At 42.0% G+C, this 14078-nt stretch overlaps 1 protein-coding gene across 9 annotated transcripts in view; it reads left to right on the top strand.

The window, feature by feature from the left end:
• The first annotated feature begins 6653 nt into the window (after positions 1-6653).
• The window catches only part of CCDC158 (coiled-coil domain containing 158), a 60144-nt gene continuing 52719 nt past the window's right edge, over positions 6654-14078 (top strand). For all 9 annotated transcript variants that reach the window (XR_003556934.2, XR_003556936.2, XR_003556933.2 and 6 more), the window contains exons 1-6: positions 6654-6862; positions 9777-9813; positions 11925-12055; positions 12439-12662; positions 13046-13155; positions 13410-13737. Coding sequence is in view for 5 of the 9 variants with exons in the window: in XM_027794831.2 (XP_027650632.2) it covers positions 6718-6862; positions 9777-9813; positions 11925-12055; positions 12439-12662; positions 13046-13155; positions 13410-13737 (975 nt within the window). In the remaining 4 variants the exon portion in view is untranslated. The remainder of the gene's footprint in view (positions 6863-9776; positions 9814-11924; positions 12056-12438; positions 12663-13045; positions 13156-13409; positions 13738-14078) is intronic.

Genomic DNA, 14078 nt, shown 5'->3' on the forward strand with positions numbered 1-14078 from the left:
GTGTTAATATTGTCTAACATCTTCATCTGTCCTATCACATACTCAGTCAAATACAAAACCCACTCAGGCAATCACAGAGCAACCAAATTGGAAATTAAACTCCCCAGAAGCCCACCACAAGTCATCCCTGAATACATCAAACAAGAAGAGTCTGAGATGGAAATTTCTTCGGAACTAAAGTCCAAGGTGATGGGTTAAAAATGTTTCCCATCAACATTTCAGCATGCTGTTTCTCCTTCAGAACTGCAACGTTTTACTAGTGTTTCAGCACTGTGCTTTCCCCATTCTCAGGTATTCTGGCCATGCTAGCTTTGTAAAGACTTCTCTTCCTGTCTTCAGTATATCAAACTTGTGCTTTTAAAGATGTGGGCAAAAAAATGGAAAAAAAAAGTTTATAGATTTAAAAGCCCCTGGCCAGCAAATTGCCAAAATCCAAACGAATGCTTCATTTGTGATTGATTATCAGTCTTTTCTTCCTTTCTGCATGTGATTTACCATTACAATGGCCTTTTTGCCTCAGCCCACTGCACTAAAAGAATGGAAGCGTCTTCTCCCTCTCACGCTCTCAGTTACTCTGTCCGCTTACTTCACAATTTTCTGACTTGTCAAAAAAAAAAAAAAAGGCTGGGGGAGGAGAAGAGACACAGTCCATTCCTAAAACTATTTAGAGAGGTTTAAAATGTTAAATAACTCCATACTTATTGCATTACAAAATGCAAAAAAGTCTATCACAAAAACTGAAGAAGCAGGTGAAATTAATCCTTTGGGAAAAATGTTAAGTTGATAGCTGAGCTCTTTTCATTTTCTGTGCTCTCCCCGATGATCTGCCAAAGCTGCAGCAGCTACCGCTGCTATGAGGGAGGGTGAGGAAGTGAGAGAGAAAGGGAGAGAGATGGATTAAGGCAAGTAAGGCTGTGCTGCCCAATTGTGCACATCAAGCACGCAATTATAAAATGCAGTGTGCAAAAGCTGGGGCTCACCCTTTTATTATGCCCCCGGAAACCACCATCTTTCTATTGTACTTGCCAAGGAATTGTAACAATCCAAACTGCCAGCTGCTGAAAATACAATGGACCTGTTCCAAATGAACACAGCAAAGCACTGCTAATAATTTTGCTCTCATAAAGTGCTTTTCCTCCACATGCAGCCTACCAACTTCCCTGGGCATATTTCTTTCCCTCATTTACATTGCCATAAAAGGCCAATGCTTTCCCAGTATATGGAACAAGAAATAACACTACAAACTTAGGATACTTTTATTAATGCAGGCAATCACCAATGACTACTGGAGAACTTACTGATGCGGGTGCATCTGTTCTGGCATATATGCATGTAGGCTTAGGCATTTGACTCATCACTTAAATGGGTGTTGACAGTATATATACTGAAGATGTTCAAAAAAATTTTCTTTTATTGGCCCTTGAACTGGATGATAGAGAGGGTAGCCCGCAGACCACTACCTTGACTGCTGGAACAGCTGAGTAAACAAATAGCAGTGCCTATGCCTCTAAGGCGCTCACGCTTTTGATCTTATAGTGCCTGGGACATGCATTATTTCTCCTATGGGCTTTGAAAGCTGTGAATATCTTGTGTTAACAAACCCATAGTGAACTGTGAGGGAAAAACTTTGAAGCTGCGACTAAAACGAGAAATCTTTGCATTTGTTCATGCCCCTCAGGCTGCTCTATTCCCATCCCCTTTAAGATGTTACAGTTTCCCTAGAGCCTTCTTTTTGCTCCATGTGCAAAAAATGCTCTCCCAATAGCCAGGAAGAGGAATGCAGAAAAGAGGCTCCTCCCTTTATTTTTCATGGTAGATGATCCTCAATCCTTGCTTATATTGAGCTTTGTCCCCTCTTCTTCCCTCGCAGGGGCTGAGTTTTCATTAGCTTCACATCCTTGTCAGGCTCACAGATTGCTTTTATCCAGAACTCACCCTTCAGTCTGACTCAAATCAGATTTCTGTAGTTTTACACTCCTAGTGTTTCACTGTAAAAACCCTCATTCCAAGTACCACAAAGAGCAATTCATTTCTGTCCCTCCACAGGCCTTCTAAAGACAGACCAAGGCTCCGGGAGCTGTCTCTTGGGGCCATACATCCTCCTGTCCATAGCCATCAGGACTATTTAAGACTGTGTAAGAATGTGCCAGCCTGTTAACAAGCTAAGATACTTCAGATTATGTCAATTTTCAATACAAAATGTTGGTTACTACACCTTGTCTGCAGACACCAGAATTTCAATAAGAGCTGTATTTCTCATGGTGCCTACAGTGGCTGATGATTAACAGTTACCAACACAATTTCCAAGGTACAGTTTTTCTTCAGTACTGCAATTTGTTTCAGTGAATACAACATCATTTTTGCCAATAATGCCATTAAATTTTTCACCTTTGCAAGCACATAATTTTTTCCCCTTAACTACATCCAGATTTGCTCATCCTTCATACTATCAATCCAGCTCTAAGAAGGCTACATACAAGTGCTTGCCTATATCAGAGACCCATGATGAGATAAGGAAAAAGGTTTGATCAGTCACCCAAAGCAGGATGCCAGATACTGTGCTGCTTTCTCAGCAGGCTCTTATTCTACACAGTAATTAAAAATCTGTCAGGTGCTCACAGAACCCCATTCCCATCTGTGTTACTTGTACATTTCTCATCCAAGAAAACTGTCTGGGCCACCCTCACAATACTAACTTCTTGGTAATACCCAAATAAGCCAAAGCATTTTTTGAACACTAGAGATAGCAGCAACTCCAGCCTGCACACATGGGATTTAACTTCCTGCCAGACACAATGCAAACAAAACCAGTGCAAGATAACTTAATAACATACAGCAACCATTGATGAAGAAGGGGGGATTAACAACATGGAGAGTAGCATTGCTGTGCTTTAGCTGAAAACTAACTCTTCCGAGAAATAATTTCAGTGCTGAATACAATTAAAGCAACAGTCACCATTCACCTACATATAAACATTTCAAAGTATTAAATACAAATCTTTTTTTCTCATCTTGTCTCTGGCAAGACCCACAAATAGCACAAGTATTTTAGCACTACTTGCTATAAGAAAGGAATTCTTCTGTGAGGAATTCCTCTCAGGACAGAGCTTAAACACACTATGCTGGGGTATAATAGAAGAAACCTGGGTTCAGAAAATTTCTGGTCACACAGAATAATATATTTGAATTAAAATTTTGCAGTTTCAGTGTAAGAAAAAATAAATTGGGAATAGAGTAATATCAGAACCCTCACCCTCAGTTATCAAGTACTATACTGCTAAAGCCAGAGAAATAACCATTGATTTCACTTTTCAGAGATCACAATCAAACCCTACATTTATCATTAAGGCACTGCCTCCTTGCCAGCAGCTGCTCTGACTTTTCCTAAATTACTTCAAATATCCCAAGTTTCTTTTGCAAATGAAGTTCATCAGGGCAACACTGCCCCCATCTGCTGTCAGCATCAGTCGTCACTGTTTAAGATAGATCTAAATGCAAACATTGCACAATTTAGTTCATAGGCATTTGCTATATGTTTCCTTTTCAGAAAGGAAGCAGAATCTTTACTTAGTATTCTCAGTGGTGTTATTGATCTTACCTGGGTCTGTGAACTGGTAAATCATCAGGTCATATTAAAGGTAAACCTAGATATCAAAGAAAGAAAATTGATCTCCTAAATGTTGTACACATCTGTTACTGCTTTTTTGGCTGGGGAATTAAACATTATGCTTAGTTGAAATCTACCTGCTGTTCAGTTATATCCTGTAAGTTCAGAGGAAGCAAATTCACAATTTATCTCTAAAGAGAAAACTACAAAATAAAGCAGCCCTCACCTGTACAGAAAAGACTTCTAAGGAGGAGTAGCATGCCAAAATGGCTCAGAGTTGGATATCAGAGGAGCAGAAGTTAACTGATTACCCAATACATCCAGTTTGGCAGAAATTTGTTCTTACAAGCAGGTTGACAAAAAGCTCAGGATGAGGAAGCGGATGTGATCAACTTGCAGCCGCTCCTCCTTTTGCAGTCTTTTGTATTTCTAGTTGCACACAAACTGCTTCTGAGTGAGGAAAAGGCTCGCAACAGCCCTGTTTGAAAGAATTTATATTTTAAATTGGCAAGGTGGACAAAAGGGGGTAGAAATGTGAGTCTTCGTACCTTTCACAGATAGAAACAGAGGGAATGGGTGACTTGCTCATGGTCATATATAAAGCATGAAAAGGCTGAAAAATGAAAGTAGTGCTTTGCTGTCCTAGCTTACTGGTTTCATCAAGAACAACTTCCCCCCCCCTCCCCCTCCCCCGCCCCCAGACAGGGCTCTGTATAAGCTGAAGAGCTTCAGGAATGTTAAATAATAATGGACAGCCTTCAAGCCCCAGTGGCCCCAGCTTCTTCATTTCCACCCCCAGCCACCCCCCACCCCCCTCCCCAAGGCCTGAAGCCATTCACCTACACATGCAGTAGGACTGAACAAAACACAAGTATCAAACGACACAACTCGCCTCAATCAGCCCAGGATCCCTTAAGAAGTGAATCATTGCTTGTTGGGGTGACAATTCCCTGAAGGTTTATTATATGAAGAATTAGAAACAAGTAAATAGAAAATACGTCTTTTCTATATTTACCTCCAATCAGCTTGAGCTGACTATAACATATCCATCCACTCAACTCTGTAAAATGTCAGTCTTGCGTCTGAAAGAAGAAATTACAGGAAGGAACACATGTTAAGATTCTGTATGGCCTCAAAGAGATTGCAATCAACTACCAATGTTCAAAATCTGCTTCTAAAGAGACATTCCTAGGGATACACAAGGAAGCTCTGCTCAGATTCCAGGTTGGATTTGAGTTCATCATCCTTCCAGGACACAGTATAAGCCTGCTTTTCTGGACAGGCCTGAGGTGAAATATGAAAAAATCAGAGAAAGGGAAAGACAGAGGTCTGAGAGTGAAAGGAAAGAACAAAGCTGAGAAACAGAAGCAAGCTGCAAAATTCATGAATCTGCATCCTTTTTGCATTGGAAATGGCACTTGTCTTTGAAGTCTGAAAAGAAAGAATTTTCTTTGGTGAAGATAAAGTCTCTCCATTTAATATTACCTCTGGCACAAACTAGCTGTGGGTCCCTCAGTCACTCAAAGCAAATGGAAAAGCAACAAGCAAAGGTGAGAGATCCACCCCTCTAAGGAGTGCACAAGTGCTGTTACAGCTGAAGGCGGTGAATTCAGGGTATCTGAATTCAGAATTGCAGATTTTCTCTCTTCATCTGAATTTCCACCTATCTGACATAATGCAAAGAGAATCACCCTGCTGAAATGAGTTTGAATCAGGAACCAGCAATCAAAAAAGAGCTGTGACAGGACAACACCAAAAACTTACATCAGCTACGTTGTTGTTGTTATACAAGCATTATAACTGTAATAATACCGAGGCCACTTGAGCTGTAACAATCCCTGGTCTTCTATATATTACCATAAGACCTTCCAGAGAAACAGGCCATTTTGCACTCTGAATGGACTAACTTAACAAGATGCACAAAAGCAGGGGCATCAAAGATAAAAGATTCCACGATTCCATGGAGTTATCCAGTATTATTATGCTAAAAGGGTTTTCCTTGTTTAGGCTCAGTTATATACTTTAGAAAAAGAAGAAGCACAAAATGCTTAGGGCAGCCATCACCTCATTTAAATGAATTGTAGTATTTACCTCTGTCTTAGCAGGCTGTGTAGATGACTAGACAGCTTTTAGATATTCCCATCTGCTGAGATCAGAGGCTTCTGTGACTAGTTATTTCTTGTAATTGTTTTGTGCAAGATGCATTACAGCTGAAGTCACCTGAGACACCATGGCCAGATGCTGTTACTGTAAGGCTGGAGACCACAGCAAGCTGTGATGACACAGCCCCGTGTCTGAGCTCATCTTGTAAAGAGCAGGTCAAATTCTGTAGACCTTTATTTTTGATATGTGGCATATGCAGAAACATGGGAGGTTCACACAGATTAGTTTCTGGAGGGGTGGGGTGTCCCCAAAAATAATTGAATATTTAACAGTTAAAGCCACTATTAATTCCTTTAACCAAATCTGAAATGGCTGGTGGATATGGCCCTGGTATTTTAGAAGCAGCGCCTCTGCTGGCACAAATTACTCCATTACCTTCCTCAAAAGCTGTATTACCCTTGCACCGCGCATAGTCCTCTCTGTGGGAGTAATGGATCATTTTAAACTTAAGAACTTTATATTTGCCTCTTTCTGGCAAACCTGTAGTGATTCTTAGGTTTTTCTTCTCAAAGATACTCCCCAAATAGAAGAAAAGTTATTCAGGAATTACATCCCACAAGAGTTATTCTGTCCCCAGGTTGTAACTGCCGCTTCAGGATTAGCAGGTCGAAGCAACAAAGAGGCTGGGGTGCTCAGGACCTAAACTCCCAAAAAACACTAGACAAAACGGGCACCTTTTTCCAAGAGAGGTAATGCTCCGCACAAAGCGACGACGCGCCCGGGCCCTGATGGGGAAAAGCTATCAAGTTTCCCCCCCTGTAGCCGACTTTGAATGACAATTTGCGGAGAAATCAAACGCTGGATGCAGCATTTATTGGCTCCCACCTCATGCACATGATCAGCTCCACAGGGAGGAGTTTGTTCCCAAGGCTACCGAGTCGGGTAAAGGGGCTAGGGGTCAGGGGCTGGTGGCTCCCCACCGCTCGGGGGGCAGGTTCGGGAGCTGAATGTGCAGCCCGCAGCTCGGTGGACCCAGGAAGGAATACGAGATGATCAGTGCTCCCCTCCACTGCCAGCCCTGCAGCAAGGAGCAAAACCTCAGCGCGCCGTCCAAAACCCAGGGGAGACAAACCTCACCGCTGTCTGTCACAGGTAGGCGTGGGCTGCCTCCCACGGGAGTTTTCATGCTTCCTTAACACCTGAGACTGAGCATTGAAACCTGGCTTTAAGATATTGTATAGCATATTTACCTGTAAAGTCCTTTGCCTCTTTTCTCTGCGGACAGAAGAAAAATACTGCTTTTCGGTGCTGCCTCTTTTTCTGGGTAGTGCAATATAAAGTCCTTCTTTCCTCAAGCTGTTTTTCATGCTCTGTGTGTGTTTTTTTGCTGTCGATGCACTGACAACTCTGCAGCATGGAGCAGTTAGGAGAGGTCTTTTTTCAACTGGTTAATTCTTCCTTTTCTTCCCTTAGTCTGAAGCAGTGCACATAAAATTCACTTTCCATCCTTTGTCTTTAAGAACTAGATGAATGGTTTTGCATCTTTTCTAAATTAAAATGGTGTGCTCTCCATTGAGGAATAGTTATGTGGTTTTCTTCTTAGTCAGGTATTTAAATAGATATGTCTTGTTTCCTGAATTTGCTCAGGATCTCGGTTTGGTTTGTTCAGACCTCCAGCTCTCTGATGATTTTGTTTTGGGCCTGATTCATACACCTGTCCCTGGAAACTTGTAACATGGTGAGCCTGGTATAAGCTGTTAGCTGTTTTTCTGAATAACTTGAAAATAGGGACAGCATGTTGACACTTGCGTGTTCACTCCTTAAATAAAGATGCAAAATGCGACAGTCAGCCATATCGTTTTCTTTGCTGAAGTAAAGAGACTGTCTCTTGTCTCTGCACGCATTCTCTCACTGAAAATTGAAAATACCAGTGAGGCAGTCATCTTTGGGAATTCAAAAAACATTTCACCTCTGAAGAGACTGGTGTAAAAATTACAAGGTCTTAATTTTTCTTTCTGAACTGTATTGTGGGGAAGAAAAGGCCTCTCTGGCAGGAGGAAGCCTCCCCACCCCAACTTCTGCCTTCAGTCTGCTCAGTCACACACACTTCCCCCAAACACCATGAGAAAGATAACCCAGACCCTCCCCAGCACCCCTATGAGAGGATTTTTATCGCTAGCTTTAAGCAACGCCATCTCACCTGCCGTAACACGCCAGCGCCCCTCAGGGCGGCTTAACTCCAGCGTACGCAGCCTGAGGGGGGCACGCGTGAGCCGCCATTTTGTGGCGGGGGGCTGGTGCCTGGGCTGCGCTCTCCCCCACGGCTTCCCCGAGGCCCCGCTGAGATCCCAGAGGATCGGGTCGCAGCCGTGGGACGGCCCTTTCCTCGTGAGGAGGCCGGAGATGGGGCAAGATGGTTCCCCTCCCCATGAGGGAGCGGCCTTTCTGGGGAGGCAGCAGCGGGCACACGGCCCGGTGAGGTAAAGCCCCTCAGAGCTGAGGTGTTTTATAGAGGCTGGAGGGACCTGGGAAAGGCAGGGTGCCTGCATGCTGTGGACCTTTGGTCTGTTACCCTGTATTGTTTGTTTCAGTGTAATTACTATGGATGATTACCATCAAACGTTTGTTGTGCAACTTCATACTGTTAAGGGAAGGTTAATCAGTCCAAGAAGGAACTAAGACAAAAGATCTTCTGGCGAAGCCAGAGTTGAAACCAGATGGACTAAAAGAAGTTGAACTGTGGTCAAGACAAGTTCATGTAGGGAAAGCAAATGGAGGTTCAGTTGTTCTCTGTGAGCCGATTACTACAGGGTCGACTGTTTGAAACCCTGATAAGACTCTTTAAAATACTGCAGGGAGCATTTGTGATGCTTAATTAACAGAATACTGCTTGCTGAATGACTATGTATGATTTTTCTGAGAAACGTAATGCATAAACATATGAACGATCTATATAATCTTGCCTGAATGTAACACAGGGCACGCATATTAGGTGGAAGAATCCCCGATGCATCCAGTGCTGCAATAAAGAATGTTTGCTTCTTAATGCTACTTTGGTGTTAAGGAGTTTTCTTACTCCGCATTTGGGTGACAGGCCAGGCCTGCATGTGTCACCGCTGGGGAGCCCCGCAGGCACCAGCCCGGCATGGTCCTGGCCTTGTGGGGCAGTTGAACTATGTGAGGCTTGGAGGCAATGTTTTGATTTTAAGGAAGCATTTCTGGTGCTTGGGGGTGGGATAAAGGGCTCAGCTTCTCTTCATTATGTGACCTTAGGAAGCACCCATGGTGCCCTTCTTCAACCAAAAGGGTATATTGAAGGTGTCAAATTATCCACAGTACAGAAACTGCTGTTGCAGCTACCTCTTGACTTCCAGTTTAGTCCTGTGTCTTCCAGAGGACCAGTCACTTGGGAAAATCCAAATAGTGTAAATAAAATCCCATCAGATACCATCCAGATCAAAGCTAGCCCTGGGTAATAAATTTTTTTTCGTTGTTTCCTTTTTTTGGGGTTTAATTGCCTGAGAAAAAGGTTCACAGACTTGTCCCCAAAGTGCTGTTAATAGCAATCACACTCCCAAAACTCAAGGCATACAAGTCTAGACTTGCCGACTTGGGCTTGCCCCAGACTTCAGTTTTTCTTTTCTTTTGGGCACCTCCAAAAGTGTTTTTGTGAGGAAAAAGGTCATTTGGCTTTAATCAAGCAGATTGAGATAGGCAACAATTGTAGATGAGGTCATGGCAGACATTTATAGAAATCTCATCTCTGGGGGGTTTTGTAGAGAAATTCTGTGTCTGGAAACATCATAGAAGGCTGGTAGTTTATAGGATTTGCCACTTAATTGTTGCAAAACTTAACAGGTGATGCTAACAAGTACTTACAGAAGCCTGCATCTGTGTTACCCTGCCAAAACAAAGCATAAGGCTTTAAAACGGAGAGGAACTGTGTCACTCAGTATCCTTTAATTCCTCCTACAGTATTAAAATTAGGTGGGCAATATTAATTTCTTATTACATAAAGTTGATTTTTGATATATTGGGAAATAAAGGCACATCTTTTTCTTCACAGGCGCTGTTACAATGAATGAGAATATCCAGGAATTAAGGTAGTACGTGGGTTTTGTTTGTTATCAGAGAAATTCCTGTGCCTGCTATCTGTCATTACAGTAAAGAGTACACTCACTGAAAATGAAAGCCAGCAGATTCCTAAGGTGTAGTTTGTTGCACTAATGTGACAGGAAAGATAAGAACACAAAATTTAAGGGTATGGGTGTCCAAGGCACTCTGCGGTGAAAGATGAATTACACTGATCATTGTAATTTGTGTGCCAGGATAATAGCTTACTTTCTGTCCACAGTGGAATGCATTCTTCCTGCTGGCAATGGGATTTCTGCACAAACAGCAGGATATAGTACTGCGCTTTGATAATGAGTTTGCATGGCTCCAGGATTCTGCCTACTATTAGATTCAGAATCATTCAGCATTGGAAAAGTAACACTTGTGAAATTCAGTGATTTTACAGTTTTGGGTGATACTTTTTTTCCCTGCCCAGAAGGTGATGCTTGAATTTAGTGATTTTTATATCCAATTGTGTATCAAATATTTGAAAGTTTCTCCCAAAGAAGGATCATTACTGAGTATGAAAATTAGTGGCCAACTGAGAAGAATGGGGATGGTATTTTTCATTCTAAAGCTTTGATTTATTGATTCACTCAGACTTTGATGGATCAAAATGAAGTGTCATCTCACCATCATGCTTATTGCAACAGTGTGTAGTGGCAGACGCATAGAAAAATGGTCAGGAAAAAGTGGTATTTTTGCTTAGTCTGCCTCAGTATCCCAGTGTCCATGGAATTAGAATGTAAAGACTTAGTGAATCTGAATGTCTATCCCAACTGTGACATTTATTAGTCCTGGGGATTTGTCTAGTCATTCTTTTAACCTGTTTATGCATTTAGGTTATACTCTGCGATAACAGGGCACTGTTGGTAGAACTGCCACCCTTGCCTGTAGCTGATGCCCCTTCTTCCTACTTCAAGGGTAACAGACTCTTCAGGATGCTTTTCCCCATGCTCTGCAGTCTCCTTGCATTTGTATCCTCTAATCTTTTTTATCAGTGATGTTGTAGAATGAAAATCCAGGTTTATCGGGATGTGTTAATACAAATGCAGAGAGGCGGCATAACAAGTGCAGTGCGCAGACACAGGGACTTGTTGCGTTGTGAAAAAAAGTGCTGCATGGACAGAAATCAACTGTGCGTGTTGTAATTGGGTCATTTGCCAATGTCACAGTCCTGCAATGTACACACAACAGTACTGATGCTAAATGACAAGGAGCTGATCTCACTGCTGATCTCATATTCCTCCCTCACCTATAGAATTGTCACTTAAAATATTTTCCCATTATTTCAGATTCCTTTTTGTCCCTCAGCTATTTTTTCTTCATTTTTCTTCCTAGTTTTTTTCTGTTTACAGCTTATAGATGAGTTGCCAAAACTTGCCCATTATTCTTACTTAGATTGGATTTCTTTCTCTTTTGGACAGAACAATTTGTTTTGTCTTCCCCCCACCCCCACACCCTTATCTTTCTACTTTCTTTGCACACACACACATTCCCCCCCACCCCAGGAATGTAGTGAATGACCTGTTGCCTGATCAATTTCAATAAAATAAGATGGTGTGAATTGGCACAGGTGTCCTTCCTTCTGTGCTCAAGGTTATATATAACCAAATGCTTCTCTGATTCTACAGGTTTTCTGAGATGTTTCTTGTTATGCCTGCAAATGAAGTATTTGACAGATTTGTGTGGGTTTGACCATAAAGTTACAGTTTTGTGTCAGTAAGGTAACATTTTACTAGCCAGCAAGGGTGAAAAACGTGGTAAGAAAAGGAGATCCCTTCTCATAAGCCAGTTTTGTTCTGTTTGTTTGATGAAGTGTTATTTTACTTGCTTGGACTTTTATACATTATGCCTGCTAGTGGCAAAACACGGTAGTGTACTGGACTACAGTGGAGCTACAGCAGTTGAAGATTTGGCACTGTGTTGCCAAATGTAAGTGCAAACCAGGAAAATTCAACAGCATTACCAAACAAATTCTTTGGTTTCACTTCTCTTTTCTGTTACTCGTTTCAGGTTGCATTTGTGACACAGTGCTGTTGGATACTTTTCTGTATTCCATCTTGCCTTTTCAGCAAACGTTTTATGTGCTGTTCTGCAGGGAGGCACTGGAAAGACAAACAAAAGAGGCTCTGAAACTCCATGAAGAAATCGCCAAATTCCCAGTGGAATCAGTGATACCTTCTTTAAGTTGTGAGGAATCTTTACCGAGTGGCAATGTGCCTAATGTGGGCAAGTATTAAATGGATTCCAGAACAAGATTTGGGAGTAAATCACTATTTGCAGACTTGTTATGTGATTTAGAAGAGTGCTCATAAGTTCCTGTTTCATATTTCAAGTTGAATCCTCTTTAGGCCTCGCATCTTGTAAAGCTCTTGTTGACACAAGCCAAAGTTAAAGGCAGAGCAGTTTTAAAATGTCCTCTGAACACTGTGGCATTCCCCACCCCATGTGCAACCCTAGAATTGCCTGGGTTTGTTGTCCTTAGAAAAGGCAGTTCTTAGGTTTGACTGTCAATAGATAGGCACTGAGAGGCACTAATGCCCAGTTTGTACAGTTGACGGTTTATTCTTATCTAACAACTGTTTTGTTTCAACACTTAATCTGCCTTTCAGGTGCTGCTAGCTCATTTCTCGGAAACCAGAATGTTTTAGCTTCTTGCATTCTTAGCACAGTGATGGAAAACTCAGCCTCTTCTAGTATTGGTAGCAGTTCACCCAGTAGTGTCTTCTGTTCCAAATATGAAATGCATACTGATTCTGAGAAAAAAACCAAGATGGAAAACGTTCTGGAAGAATACTCACAGAAAGGTAGAGATGTGCCGAAGAGGCTGAATGAAGTGAGTTGCAAATCTGGGGCAGCTTCTTAAGTATAGATGAGTTGGTGGTGGTGGTGGTGTTGCCAGTGCTATTTTGAGCAGCCCCTTGGTTGCTGTAAATTGTACTTGGCCATCGTGATTCCCACATGCCATTTGACAGGCAGAAATAGAGAACGGGCAGTAATGTGGGCACGATCCTTGTAATCACGTTCTGTGCACCATCAGTCCACCACAGCACACTTGTGACTAGCTGGTTAATTAAGAAATATTTTTTAAAAAAACAAAACCAACCTCTTAATAATTCCCATACCCACGCTGCTTCCTCTCAACCTCATATTTTTAGGTTGTGTGTTCAGTGTTTGGGTTGGTTTAGCTTGGTGGTTTGTTTTTTTTTTCTCCTTTAGGCCACTGAGCTTCATGAGCAACAGAAAATCAGTTTAAGACTGATAATTGCTGATTTGCAGACCAAACTGATGGAAGTGCAGCTGGAAAGAGATGCGCTTCAGGATGCTAGGTATGAAGGCCAAGAGAGATGTGTTATGGAGAATGTATATATGGGCTTCAAGAGGCACACCAGATTTCCTAAGTGAGAAACTTGCCCTCAGGAAGGAAGGCAATGAGACTATGGCATCTTGGTTTAGAAGACAGCTTATTATGTAGTTGTAAAAGCAGCAGTTAATCTACATAAGTGTTATACCTGTTACTCAGGATAAAAATCCATGTTGGGAATCCTATTTTCTAAACTATTTATTTGGTTTCCCAATTCAGACAAAAGGAATCCCAGAGCCAAGAGAATGTAAAAATAGAGTTAAAAAGTACTATTGAAGAGCTGGAAGCTGCCAACCAGCTGCAGGAGGAGATGCTGAGGGAGGCTGACAGCCAAACTGAGCATCTGAAAAAGATGGTCCACAGCCATGAGGAAGTACTTTTGGAACTACGTGACAACCTAACAGACTACGAAGGCAGCACAGGCATGAAACATTATGAGCATGAGAACGTTACCAGCCTACACATCCACAACCTGAGCACAGCATTTGCTGACATCCTGCGAGATTTAGACTCAGAGGTGTCCTATCTCAAAGAAAAGGTTGTCCTGGTATGTGAAGAAAGTGCTGCTTTTCCTTCCAACACTCGTGTGTTCTGTTTTTTAGAAAATGTTTTTGAAAACTGCGTGAGCTGCCATCTAAACAGGCCTGAGGAAATGGTTATGGCATAAAGGGGTACAAATGCTACTTCACAGTTAAGGTGGCAGGTGCTGGTATGCCAGTCTTCTGCGCAGTCCCCAACTTGAGATCAGGTTTATCGCTGGAATTTAACCTGTATTGTACACGTTTTCACAGTTCAATGTGGAACGAAAAGGAAGGAAATTACGCTTTGAAAACTACTGTTTAGACCATCTTTTCTTTAGGATTTAGCATTGTCATCTGTTTACAATAG

The sequence above is a fragment of the Falco peregrinus genome, chromosome 2 (genome assembly GCF_023634155.1).
Source record: "Falco peregrinus isolate bFalPer1 chromosome 2, bFalPer1.pri, whole genome shotgun sequence".
In the NCBI taxonomy this organism is placed as follows: domain Eukaryota; kingdom Metazoa; phylum Chordata; class Aves; order Falconiformes; family Falconidae; genus Falco; species Falco peregrinus.